This window comes from Eschscholzia californica, unplaced genomic scaffold, assembly GCF_041429995.1.
Source record: "Eschscholzia californica isolate CP2 unplaced genomic scaffold, dmEscCali1.0.p SCAF_1, whole genome shotgun sequence".
NCBI lineage: Eukaryota > Viridiplantae > Streptophyta > Magnoliopsida > Ranunculales > Papaveraceae > Eschscholzia > Eschscholzia californica.
Window position 1 is genome coordinate 87,058,460 of NW_028238198.1, and position 12,346 is coordinate 87,070,805.

Consider the following 12,346-nt stretch of genomic DNA (forward strand, 5'->3'; position numbering starts at 1 on the left):
TTTGCTGAGCTGGTCATATATAGGGGGCTAAAATAAAATTCCTTAACCACTTTATTGTTAACCGTTGGTTTAGATCGGTGAATTCCAACCGTAACCAATAATTTAATGGTAAGAATCATCCTCCTACTTTCTCTCTCTACTTCTACTACTATCATCGGAACTCTCCTTCCCGCCGACGAATTCTCCACATCCTCCCCTCATCACCTCTGAGACCCAAACAAGAAAAAACGTTTTTTTCAGAGAAATCCCACATACCCATTTGATTTCTAAATCTGATTTTTCAGTTACTTCCATCTTTATTAGTATTATTAGTTGCAGAAGTTAAGTTTGTGGGGAAATTTCTTTTGAAGAAGATGGTAGATGTCAATGGTGAAAGAAGACAAATGGGTATGGGTAGAAGATTTATCTGTTTTTCTTTTTCATGATTCATGAATTAGTTTGAGTATGAGTAGAATGTTTGGTTTACTTGGTTGAAACGTTTTGTGGATTTATTCTCATTAAATTTAGAGAGAGAGAGGATGAAGAGAAATTCTTTGAATTTGGTTATGTTATTGTATTTATAAAAGGATTGATATTGGTGATTACATGGGCAAGTGATTTTTGAAAATGGGTTTTTGTTTCAGAGTTTGAAATGATGATCATTTTGCCAATTGAGGAGGTCCTAAAGGAGAGAGAATTGTATGCATAATTAGTTTGAGAGAGAGAGAGAGAGAATGATAGTTGAAGATGATGATGATGATAAGAAGAAGGAAAAGAAGATTATACTGGTAGGAATCCGTATTGATAGAAATGGTAGAGATTTACTTAATTGGGCTCTTGCCAGAGTTGCTCAAGCAGGAGATCATGTTATAGCATTACATGTTTGCCGAAATTCCGGTGAGAATTTCTCTCTTTTTCTCTGCATTCTTATGTTATTTAGTGAATCCTGTTTTGTGAGAATAGTCCCACATGGGAGAATGACGATCTAGCAACCAAGAATATACACCACAAACTTAACATGGTTCAAAGTTAGACCCACACGTCATAGGCTCAAAAGCCAAACATGCTCTGTCACCCGAAAAGAAAAAAACACGCGTAAGGTTCAAAGTACGCCACGCGTGATGGGGCGTGTGAGAATATAGTCCCACATGGGAGAATAACGATCTAGCAACCAAGATTGTAATGTATAGAATCTCTTCACTCATTGCCAATTGGTTTTGAGTTTGACGACCACAAACTTAACACTTTTACTATCTCAATACCTAAAATTTAACACATTTTCAACTTCAAACTTCTAATCGAATAATTTTTGCAGATCCAATGTTGATGGAGAATTTCACATTAGATACTTATTTAGATGTTTTTAAGGACTTATGTAGTGTAAAGAAGGTATGTCTATCTCCTTCTCTCATCCACCACTTTACTCTTTAGTACTGTTATATCCATAAATGAATGATTATTTCGTTTTTGGTTTTAGATAGATCTTAGAGGTAAAATCTCTCACGGAAGTTCGGTCCGAAAGGTTTTAGTAATGGAGGCAGAGGTTTGTGATGCAATGGTTGTCGTCTTAGGAGTAAGCCGGAGAGAACACTCTCATGGGTAAGTTTAATGTGTCTAAGTATTGTGTTTTAATGTATAGAAAGCTTTTATATTGTGTCTTAACTATGAACATAAAACTCTTTTAGTTCTTGGGTTTATGTGGCTGAGGATTGCTCGAAAAATTTGCCATCGACAACTTCCGTATTGGCAGTACACAATGGAAGGATCGTGTTCGAAAGGGGTCTCACGGATCATTCACCAGGTTTTGTTTATTGATCATAGTTGTTTCTGAAAATTATAACCCATTTTGCCAGTTCTTTTACCGATTACTTATGAAATTTTTCGGTTTGTAGAGATGAAAAGCAATTCTAGACCTAGTTTTTATCCTGTTCCACTTCTCAGTCTCAAAGAAACAACTGAGAGTGAATCTCCCCGGACAGTTCAAAGCACTGAAGATGGATCAAGAGATTGTGAAAACATCAAAAAGGCCGGTTTTAGACTTTCTCAAGATAATAAAGAAGAAGCTTCATCCAGCTCAATTTGTGGCAGTGACGGTAGAAAACATAATAGAGTCCGACTTGATCAACTATTCGAGGAGGAGATTCCTTTAAGTTTAGTCCCTTTGAGTTTAGTCCCAAGTTTAAGTTCTGCAACTACAAAAGATCAACCAGACTCGGAGCCGGGCTGGCCTCTTCTCCAACGTTTCAGTTTGAGGTCTGTAACTACAACAGAGCCAACAGAGTGCAAGATGGGTTGGCCTCTTCTTCGAAATTGCTATTTACGAAGGTCTGCAACTAGAAGAGAGAAATCAGAGTCAAGACCAGGTTGGCCTCTTCTTCGAAATTATATAAGAAGGTCTGTAATTACAGAAGAGCAACCTGAGTCAAGGTTGGGTTGGCCTCTCCTTCGAAGTAGTAGTTTAAGAAGGTCGGCAACTACAAAAGACCAACAAGAGTCAAACCCGGGTTGGCCTCTTCTCCGATCTGCAACTTCATGGACTCAAAATAAATTGAGAGAGAAAGAAGATAGACGAATGTCAGTGGTTCAATGGGTATTGAGTTTACCCAACAGACCTGACTTATCGAGTCCTGAGTCCCAGCTTGATTTTGATTCGGATAAAACCGAAAATCAACCTACTAGTATTAAGAACAGTTTGTGGGCTTGGGGCGATCTTCCCAGGGAGATGGAGCTTCTAGTTAGAACAACTTCCTCTAATTGTAGATGGTTCAGTCACAATGAGCTCAGCGATGCAACTTCCCAGTTTGCTTCAGGTTTTACTCTTCCCTATCTTTTCTTTCTTCTTAGTTTGATTCTAGTCTGTTCTTGCTCTAAATATGTGATAATAATGCAGAAAATTTAATCGGGAAGGGAGGGTGTAGTTGTGTATACAAGGGGTTTCTCTCCGATGGGAAATCAGTTGCAGTGAAGGTTCTAAAAGTATCGAGAGAAGCATGGCAAGATTTCATCCTTGAAATTGATATTATATCTTCATTGAAGCACAAAAACATCGCACCTTTGATCGGTGTGTGCGTCGACACCGAAGATCTTATCTTAGTTTATGAATTCTTCTCTAAAGGAAGTTTAGAGGACAACCTTCACGGTAAATCTTCTATGACCTGTAAACTTTGTTATTAATGTGCATTCTTAACTTTGTCCATGTGGGACTATTCTGAAAACATTCTCAATACAAGTTTACTCAAAGTCGCATCTGATTTTCAAAGCAGATAAGAAAGAAAAACATGGGTTATCTTGGGAAGTGAGATTTAATGTAGCTATTGGAATCGCCGAAGCTATAAGTTACCTGCACAACGAATGCTCTCGAGCTGTTATTCACAGAGACGTAAAATCTTCAAATGTTCTTCTCTCTGAGGAGTTTGGACCACAGGTAACAGGGTTATGAAAGTAAACAAGAAAAACACTTACCAGTTTTACGAATTTTATGTTGAAAATCGGTTTTTTGTCTATGTTATAGCTTTCTGATTTCGGACTTGCTATGTGGGCACCGAAAAGTTCAGCTGAGGAACAGTTTGGTATAGTTGGAACTTTCGGATATCTTGCTCCAGAGTATTTCATGTACGGGAAAGTTAGCGATAAGACAGACGTTTACTCTTTCGGGGTTCTTCTACTTGAACTGCTATCAGGAAGAAAGCCAATCAGCTCAGAGCCACCCAAGGGACAAGAGAGTTTGGTCATCTGGGTAAGTCCTCTACAAATTTTAAATACTAAAAACTTTGGATATGAAAATGATATACGGTTCCTGTCCAGGCAAAACCAATGATAGAAAGTGGAGATATTTCGGGTATACTTGATCCAGATCTGACTGGGAAGTTCGACGAGGTAAAACTGCAGAGAATGGTTCAAGCTGTGACTCTTTGCATTGCAAAAACGACTCGACTAAGACCCGAAATGAAAATGGTTCGATCTATTTCAGTTTCTACTTTGGTAGCTCGAATGTTTTTTTTCTCGAAATATATTGATATAGTAATTCATAGTTGTAATGTGTTGATGAACCTGCAGATAGTGAAGCTTTTAACTGGGGAGAATGGTATAGAGGAGTGGGTGAATTGTGCGTTGAGGGATCTTAAGGAAGCAAATGAAGACCAAGAAGGAGATGGAGTCTATCCAGATTCAAGTGTGGAATCACATCTTGCTTTATTAGATCTGAATGAGTACTACGATACTACTAGTACTACATCATTCAGCAGTTTTGAACCAAACAATCATCATTCTTTGGAGGACTACTTAAAAGGACGATGGAGTAGATCTTCAAGCTTCAATTTGCTTCCTTATACCCATATTTTCTAGATCTCAAATAAAACCTAGAAACAGAAATGAACTCCTAGATAAAGAGCAATTGTTGGAATTCTTATTAAGTCATTAGATGGACAAAATTGGTAGATGAAACCACAAATGAATAACAAAACTTTGAAATAAAACACAAGTATAGCTTCTTAAATAAAACAGAAGATTCAATTCTGACATCGACGCCTTTGTTTTCTTCAGTTTGGCTTAATTTGTGTTATTGGATGCCTCGATTAGTTGCATACCACTGCTGCCTCAATCTAGATCGCCCTCTGTGCCTAATAAAAAAATAGAACATGAAGCAGCTAGCAATCTACTAACTAGTATAGGAGGAGGAGGAGGAGGAATATTAAATGTGTACAAGTAAAGAGGAAGTAGTAAATAAGACGAACCTGTATCACCATATGTTTTAGTATTGGTGCGTAAACTTCTTCTCAATTACCTTCTTTGTACTATTAGATTGAGAATGCAACCATTCAATATAGATAAAGCATGACCCCTCAAGGGCTTGTAAATCAATGTCTCGTATATGTGGATGGAAGCCTTGGAAATTTTTACATCTTTGAATCACCAGATCCTTAAGTCTAGAATGTAATATCTGGCGTGGCAGAAACTCAAGTTGTGGAACATCATTTATAGTAAGGTATTCCAGAGTAGTGAATTTGGTGATATTCAATAGCTTGGCATTCACTTGTTCAATGGTGAGCTCCTTGAGACAGGGGAAAATAGTTGGGAATGTAATCAACTTGGGGCAAAATGTAATGACCAACTCAACAAGCATCCGAAAATAAGAAGAATGTCGTCTGGTGGATTCTGCTGCAATAGCTGCCTCCTCCTCCTCAACCCATTCTTCTAAATTTTCCAAATGATCTAAAGTAAGCTTTTTCAACTGAGGAAGTTGACTAAGGCCTTGAAGTTGTTGAATTCCGTTGCAGTTATCCAGTTCTAGCTCCAACAAATTTGGTAGAGACGATGAGATACTACTATTAGTCATCCATGATGGAAGTTTCAAACCTTTATAGCCATCAATTATCATATTCTTCAAATTAGAATGAGGTTGTTCCAGATGTCCATTTTCATCCATTATTACGAGACGTTCCAGAGAAGTGATGTTGTTGATATTCAATAGCTTGGCATTGACTTGTTCAACGGTGAGCTCCACAAGACTGGGATAAGTAGCTGGCAATGTAATCAACTTTGGGCAATATTTGATGACCAACTTAACAAGCATCGGAAAATAACAACAAGCTGTCTCCTCCACCTCCTCAATCCATTCTTCTAAATTTTCCAAATGAACTAAACTAAGCTTTTTCAAGTGAGGAAGTCGACCAAGGACTTGTAGTTGTTGAAATCCGTTGCAGTTATCCAGTTCTAGCTCCACCAAATTTGGTAGAGACGATGACTTATTAGTCATCCATGATGGAAGTTTCAGACCTTTATAGCCATCAATACTCATTATCTTCACACTTGAATGAGGTTGGAGGCCCTCCATTACGTCTTCATCCAAATGTCCATTTTCATCAACATCAATAGCTGAAGGAAGACCCTGCCACTTAAGTTTTAAATGGATAATATTTGATTTTTCCCTTAAATTAGCTAGTTTGGCTTCCTCTATTCCACCACCTCTTACCCTCTCCAAACAATTGATCTCTAACTCACCACGAATGAGGTTTAGACCTCCCAGGTCTCCAATACCACCACCTCCATTAGCACAATGTGACCCACTCACATCATACCTATCTATTCTTTCAAGGCGAGTTAGGCGATCCATACCTAACATTGTTCCTATGGTGTACTTCTTGGGCCATGTAAGACTTGTCAGGTTGGTCCAATTTCCTATGTATTTGGGAGGCTGACAATCACCCAGGTCTACTTCCTCCAGATTGCATAGCCCCCCGGTACTAGTACATGACTCTGGTAACAAACTAATATTAGTACCTCTCAGGTTGAGTTTCCTAAGTTTCAAATCTCCTATTCTGTTGGGTAATACTTCTACCTTGCTCTGTTTAAGTTTTAATTTCGTCAAATCCGTCAATTCAGTAATACTGTCAGGCAAATCTCTTATACTTGTTGAAGAAATATTTAGGATACGTAATCGTTTCAAAGCTCCCAACTCTTTCGGTAGCTCACTAAGATCTTCACAATCTTCGACATTCAACACTTCCAAACCATGACAATCATTAATGGAGTCAGGTAATTTATTTATCTTAGTACCAGAGAGATCAAGAGTTCTCAGTTTTTTCAAATTTCCAATGTCATTGGGTAACCCTTCTAATTCACTACAATACGAGATGGACAAAAACTGCAAGTTAGACAGGCAACAAATAGACTTGGGCAGTTCTTCAAAGTGTTCACACCAAGACAGAACAAGATGTGTTAGATTTTTTAATGCTCCGATGTCATTAGGAAGACTTTGAAGATCATGACAGAAGTATAGTAGGAGTGTTTGCAAATTATATAGAGCACCGATAGTCAAATCATGTACTTGGATTGAACAGTGTGATAGGCTAAGGTATCTCAAGTGTTTCAATTTGGCAAAAGAACGAGGTGAACTCGTAATTGTTGGATGAATCAAACTTAATATACGTAAGTACTTACTATTAAATACACAATCAGATGCCCACGGATCTCTTGCATTGAAGGTAAGAAAAGTGTGCAGTTTCTTTGGAAATGTTGTTGAAGTTTCTTTTTTATCAAAATCCACCCCTAGACGACGAACTTCGTTCTTAGAAATAATGGCATCCATTTCACTCACCTTCACATTTAAGAACTCATTATCCTCACTAACACTTTGTGCAAGCTCATGTATAAGATCATGCATCTTGTACCCACCTTTAAACCATAACACTTTACGGAATAATGAATTGTTTACCAAAATATCAAAACATTTGTTTCCTTCTTCTTCCATTGGTGATGGAACAAACCCTTCTGCTATCCACAACTGGACCACAGTTTTTCTCTCAAATTCCCATCCCCTTGGAAATATAGAACAATAAGAGAAACACTGTTTTAGTCTAGGCGACAAATGATCGTAACTCAATTTCAGTATTTCTTTTATTCTACTTCCATTTTCTAAGCTTTTCATTACGGTATTGTCTTTTATTTCCAGCCAGTCGCTTTCTTGATTTTTGTTGTGCATAAGACTTCCTAGTGTTTGTGCTGTAAGGGGAAGACCGCCACATTTACTTGCTATGTCTTTTCCTAGATCTATCATATTTGAGCTCTCTCGTGCTCCGCCGGGGGAAAATGCTCGGTGTTTGATAATAGACCAACAACCCTCGTCCGAAATCAGTTGCAAAATGTGTGGAAAAATTGCTCCCCTAACGTTTGATGCAACCTCAAGGCTTCGTGTAGTTACTAAAATTTTGCTCCCTTGAGCACCAACTACCAAACGACTTTTAAGACTTGCCCATTTTCCCATATCTTTGTCCCAAAAATCATCGAGGACTAACAAATATTTCTTAGAGTTCAACACTTCACGAAGTCGACGGACCAGTACGTCAGTAGTTGGTGTGTCAGAAGTGGATCCGCCAGTAATTGAGCAAAGGATATCTTTTAAAACTTTATCAACAACAATATCACGATCAGAGACATAAACCCATGTTTTTAAGTCGAAGTGTTTGGTTACAGTGTCATGATTATAGACTTTTTGAGCAAGTGTTGTCTTTCCGACTCCTCCCATACCCACAATGGATATGACAGAAACTTTTTCATCATCACGTGAGTTAGTTAGTAAGCCAACTATGCAGGATAAATCATTCTCCCTTTCGACATTAATTTCTGAGTCATCTCCGTAGGAGTCAGTGTTGTTTCGGCCGTCCCATTGAAGATGATCATTAGTACTACTAGTACTACCCAGCTGGTTGAATCCAAAGCTAGCCATAACTTTAGTAACAGCATCCAACTTAGTGTTGATAGTTTTGATTTTAGTAGTCATATGGTAACGGAACATCAATGGGTTGTTGGACACTAGTGAAAGTATATAATTGCGTACCTTATCTCGCTTACAGTGACTGTTCATAATGTGATCTCGACGCTTTAATTCGTAGGCAAAGTCGCCGAGCACGTCGTCGGCATCGTAAGCTACATCTCTGAGGCTTTTCAACCAATCCTTGACTAAATTTTCATTAACTTGTCGATTTTCGGCATCAGATATTACAGCCAAAATCGTCTCCAATGTCTTCTCAAGAGTTTTCAGATCACCTTTGACGTTCCAAAAAGGACTAATCTCATTTGTGATTACCGGCAACAGTTTCTTCAAGATTTCAGTTACACCATTAACCAAGAGACCTTCAACTATTGGCATTCTCTCTCTCTCTCTCTTTTTCTTTCTCTCTTAGTAGTGATGAGTCTCATTATGGAGTTCAATTATTCTCTTTTTATGGGAGAAGAAGTTTGCCCACCCATGAGTGAATTTCTTTGTGGACAAGACGGTACGAGGAACGGTCACGGGTTGCCTAGACTTTTCTTTTATGATATTAGTCTGGGTCAACCATACGGATGCTCCAAGATAAGTGGTGTTGTGTACTTGTGTGTGGGAACAAAATTTGTGTAAGAAAAAGTAAGGTATTTGGGTCCTCTTTCTTCTCTAGCTATTTTACTCTCATTGGCTTTAATGCTTTGATGAATTTCTTTTATCTAGGACAACAGGAAAAAATCGGAACATACTTAAACTAGTAGCAATTTGTAACGCCCCAAGCCTTAGCACTTGCCGAAATTGTCTCGGCTTTAACCACCTCACACAGATACAAACTTTTGTTCTTGGTGAAGGCACCATGAGCCCACTCAAAAGGCCTCGGTTTACTAAGCTTGAGCGTACAGCTATAGCCCAGTCTCTGGACACTCTTGCGAGCAATGTGGGACTATTACACAATTTTTCTTAATTTCATCCTTAATTATGTTTTTTACGGAATTCTTTCACCCCTGATAATTATTCTTGCATTTTAGTACTCGTATTTTATTCGGTTATCATGATATTATAATATACAAAAATGTAGTATATATAAGTTATTGAGAAAATGTAGGTAGAAAAGAGATGGTCCTGTCACAAGTGAGGCCATTATTTAAGAGGCTACCCCTGTTGTCCCATTCAATTACCAAAATTAGAAAAACAAATTTGAAGGTTTCAGAGCATCTCTCATCCTTTTCAGTTCTCTCACAAAATTCATACATTAATTCTTGTCCCCACCAACCACCATCTTTGCTTCAAAATTCCTAAACAGAGAAAAAGCTTCAAATTTCCAACATTAGTAGTTGAATCATTGAATCCATATACATGCACCCAAAGAAATGAAGGAGGAGATCCAGCTAAAACAGAGCCAATCAAATAGTAGAACTTTCTTGTGCGTCCAACTCAGTTGTCGAGATTATGCCAGCCCGAGTCGTTAGATTGAGTAACATTTTTTTACTAATACAAGAAACATATATACACGTGCAAAACACACCTGTTGACGTTTCATACAAAAAAAAAAACACTTAACTTGTTGGCCGTTGTTGCATTAACTCGTAGCAACTTATGATTATATCCTACAAAAATTTATTGTGTTTACATGTTTGGTACTATTTGTGAATACTATGTCTAAAGTTCACTTTGGTTGAATGATAATAGTATGTCTTCCTTTTGAAAATAACAAAAGTTCGAATCTTGCTGATTCTTCAGAAAAAGAATAAAAAAAAACTTACTTTGCATATTAGTGGTCGGTCACCATTCAACTGCAGTTCTAGGGTTAACGAAAGACTTATTTGAGTTCTCATTAGCTGCACAAAGTATTGACGCTATGGCTATGGTTGAGGGGCAAAAATCTAAGCAACTAATTTATGCTCTTAACATTCAACTAAAGTGATATATAAAATCGATCACTCTTCTGTCGTGTCATGTGGTTAGCAAATATGATCAGGAAACACCTAAAAAACTAATATTCCCATGGCAGACAGAACATCTAGAACCATTTTTGATAGACATACCACTATGGCACTATGACATTGGCAAGGAAGGTGATGTAAAATAACCCACATTTTCTTGTACCCACATCAAGTTGTGATCAGTAAATGTGATTTGATACATTTTGAATGTTGTAAATTGTGTTTCATGTATTGAGTTATGAGAACATTGAAAGTGGAGATTGAAAAAGAAGAATGAGGAGAGAATAAGATGTATACTCCCTTTTCATCATTAAGAAAATGCACATAAGTATATACTTATTACATAAGAGCATACCTTTCTTGAATTGTTTGTTACTCCGAAATCACTTTCAAGGTAGTGGCCTCCATACCACGACACAATGCATAAGTTCTTTCTACCAAAACAGTTCCATTGATCTACTACATATTTCCAACACGGGCGACCAAGAAAACTTTATTGAAAGATAGATGAAGACGACTCACACAACCCGCAAGTTCGTCCCAAGATGGTACCGTATAGAAAATAACCTTCTATACTAGATCTTTGACGAGCGAGAAATTAAACACCGCTCAAAACAATGAATAAAATTTCTCTCTCACTTGCTCTCACTCTATGTTGAATAGTTGTTGTGTTTGTGTTGTAGTTGTATTCTTACCAATACTCAAACCACCTATATATAGCATTGAAACTGACTCCAATCTCGAGTTTTGAGCAGTTTCCAAATTTTGAGCAGTTTTGAGTCCAAATCCAATTTTGGAAAAAAGACTCTCACCAAACCCGCCTTTCACCAAAACCGCCTAACACCAACCGCCTCTCACAATAGGTAACAGAGTTATGGAAGTAACACAAAAAGTTAATGTCATTATGGTATAGTTGGAACATTATGCCGAAAATTGCTCTCTGATTTCGGACACCTAAACCTTCAGTTGAAGAACATTATGGTATAGTTGGAACATTCCGGTATCTTGCTCCAGAGTATTTCATGTAAGGGAAAGTTAGCGATAAGACAGACGTTTACTCTTTCGAGGTTCTTCTTCTTGAACTGATTTCAGGAAGAATGCCAATCAGCTCATAGCCACCCAAAGGACAAGAGAGCTTGGTCATGTGGGTAAGTCATTCTCTACAAATTTTTAAATAATAAAAACTTTGTATATGAAAATGATGTACTGTTCCGTTCCAGGCGAAACCAATGTTAGAAAGTGGAGGTATTTCGGGTATACTTGATCCAGATCTGACTGGGAAGTTCGACGAGGTAAAACTGCAGAGGATGGTTCAAGCTGTGACTCTTTGCATTGCAAAAACGACTCGACGAAGACCTGAAATGAAAATGGTTCGATTTATTTCAGTTTTTAGTTTTGGTAGATCGAGTCTTTTTTTCTCAACATAAACCGACATAATAACGTTTTGTTTTGTGTTGATGATGTTATATGGTGGGGTCAACTAGAATGCAACTTGCCATTAATTGCCAAGACTAAATTCAAAGGCTATGAGCCTAGGCTTTGAAATTCACATGCAGAAAACGGATGGAAGAAGAAAATCAATCCATTCCCTGGATTTGAGGAAGATTTTTCCTCCCATGCATTAAATAATGAAGACTTTTGTTGCCTAAGCATTTAATTTGTTGTTTTTTGATTTCACGGATGAGAAGGCTATAAATAGCCATACTCTTTCATCATTTGAAGTATCCCATTTTCTCAAGTCTCCTGGATAAGTGAGAGAGTGAGAAAGAGTGTGAGATCAGAGAGTTGAGTGAGTGTATGAGGGTGAGAGTTGTAGTGATAAGATATTGTAATCGGGGAGTACACTAAACTTTGTGTACGGTAACTCGGGTAAGTTGTAACTTCATATTCATAGTGGATTTGCTTGGTGCGGCTGAAAGAGGACGTAGGACTTGCTCCGAACCTCTATAAATCTTGTGTGTCATTATTCTTTATTTGCTTCGTGGTTATTTTTCTATTTATTCACCATTTCGTCCAAGATCCTGGTTTTCCGCATTAGAGAAAAACTCTAAGTAGACTGATCACCTATAAGGAGTGGCTATTTTTCTCAACAGATGAACCTGCCGATAGTGAATCTTTTACATGGAGAGAAAGATATAGAGGAGTGGGTGAATTCTCAGTTGAG

General features: G+C 37.8%; 2 protein-coding genes across 6 annotated transcripts; one reads left to right on the top strand and one right to left on the bottom strand.

Moving 5' to 3' along the window:
• The first annotated feature begins 79 nt into the window (after positions 1-79).
• On the top strand, positions 80-4,497 carry LOC147570684 (protein kinase STUNTED-like). 3 transcript variants are annotated; one of them, XM_086657225.1, is made up of 10 exons: positions 80-876; positions 1,295-1,368; positions 1,457-1,578; positions 1,665-1,780; positions 1,872-2,789; positions 2,870-3,118; positions 3,240-3,403; positions 3,491-3,715; positions 3,784-3,933; positions 4,036-4,497. In XM_086657225.1, the coding sequence occupies exons 1-10, from the start codon at positions 714-716 to the stop codon at positions 4,321-4,323; spliced, it is 2,469 nt and encodes an 822-aa protein (XP_086513351.1). In that variant the 5' UTR covers positions 80-713; the 3' UTR covers positions 4,324-4,497. The 3 variants fall into 3 exon arrangements, with proteins under 3 accessions (XP_086513351.1, XP_086513352.1, XP_086513353.1); XM_086657226.1 differs by having other exon boundaries at positions 3,243-3,403; XM_086657227.1 differs by having other exon boundaries at positions 810-876; positions 1,461-1,578.
• LOC147570685 (putative disease resistance RPP13-like protein 3) lies at positions 4,363-8,872 on the bottom strand. Of its 3 annotated transcripts, XM_086657217.1 has the most exons (3): positions 5,582-8,872; positions 4,713-5,158; positions 4,363-4,598 (listed from the first exon to the last, which is right to left on the bottom strand). In XM_086657217.1, the coding sequence occupies exons 1-2, from the start codon at positions 8,624-8,626 to the stop codon at positions 4,730-4,732; spliced, it is 3,474 nt and encodes a 1,157-aa protein (XP_086513343.1). In that variant the 5' UTR covers positions 8,627-8,872; the 3' UTR covers positions 4,363-4,598; positions 4,713-4,729. The 3 variants fall into 3 exon arrangements, with proteins under 3 accessions (XP_086513343.1, XP_086513342.1, XP_086513341.1); XM_086657216.1 differs by having other exon boundaries at positions 4,363-4,592; positions 4,713-8,872; XM_086657215.1 differs by having other exon boundaries at positions 4,713-8,872.
• Between the last annotated feature and the right edge of the window lie 3,474 nt (positions 8,873-12,346).

Coding starts and splice junctions, on each gene's coding strand:
- LOC147570684 (XM_086657225.1), top strand. CDS start 714: ATGATAGTTGAAGATGATGATGATGATAAGAAGAAGGAAAAGAAGATT. Junction 3,404..3,490: donor CTGAGGAGTTTGGACCACAG/GTAACAGGGTTA, acceptor TCTATGTTATAG/CTTTCTGATTTCGGACTTGC. Junction 3,934..4,035: donor TAAGACCCGAAATGAAAATG/GTTCGATCTATT, acceptor ATGAACCTGCAG/ATAGTGAAGCTTTTAACTGG.
- LOC147570685 (XM_086657216.1), bottom strand. CDS start 8,626: ATGCCAATAGTTGAAGGTCTCTTGGTTAATGGTGTAACTGAAATCTTG.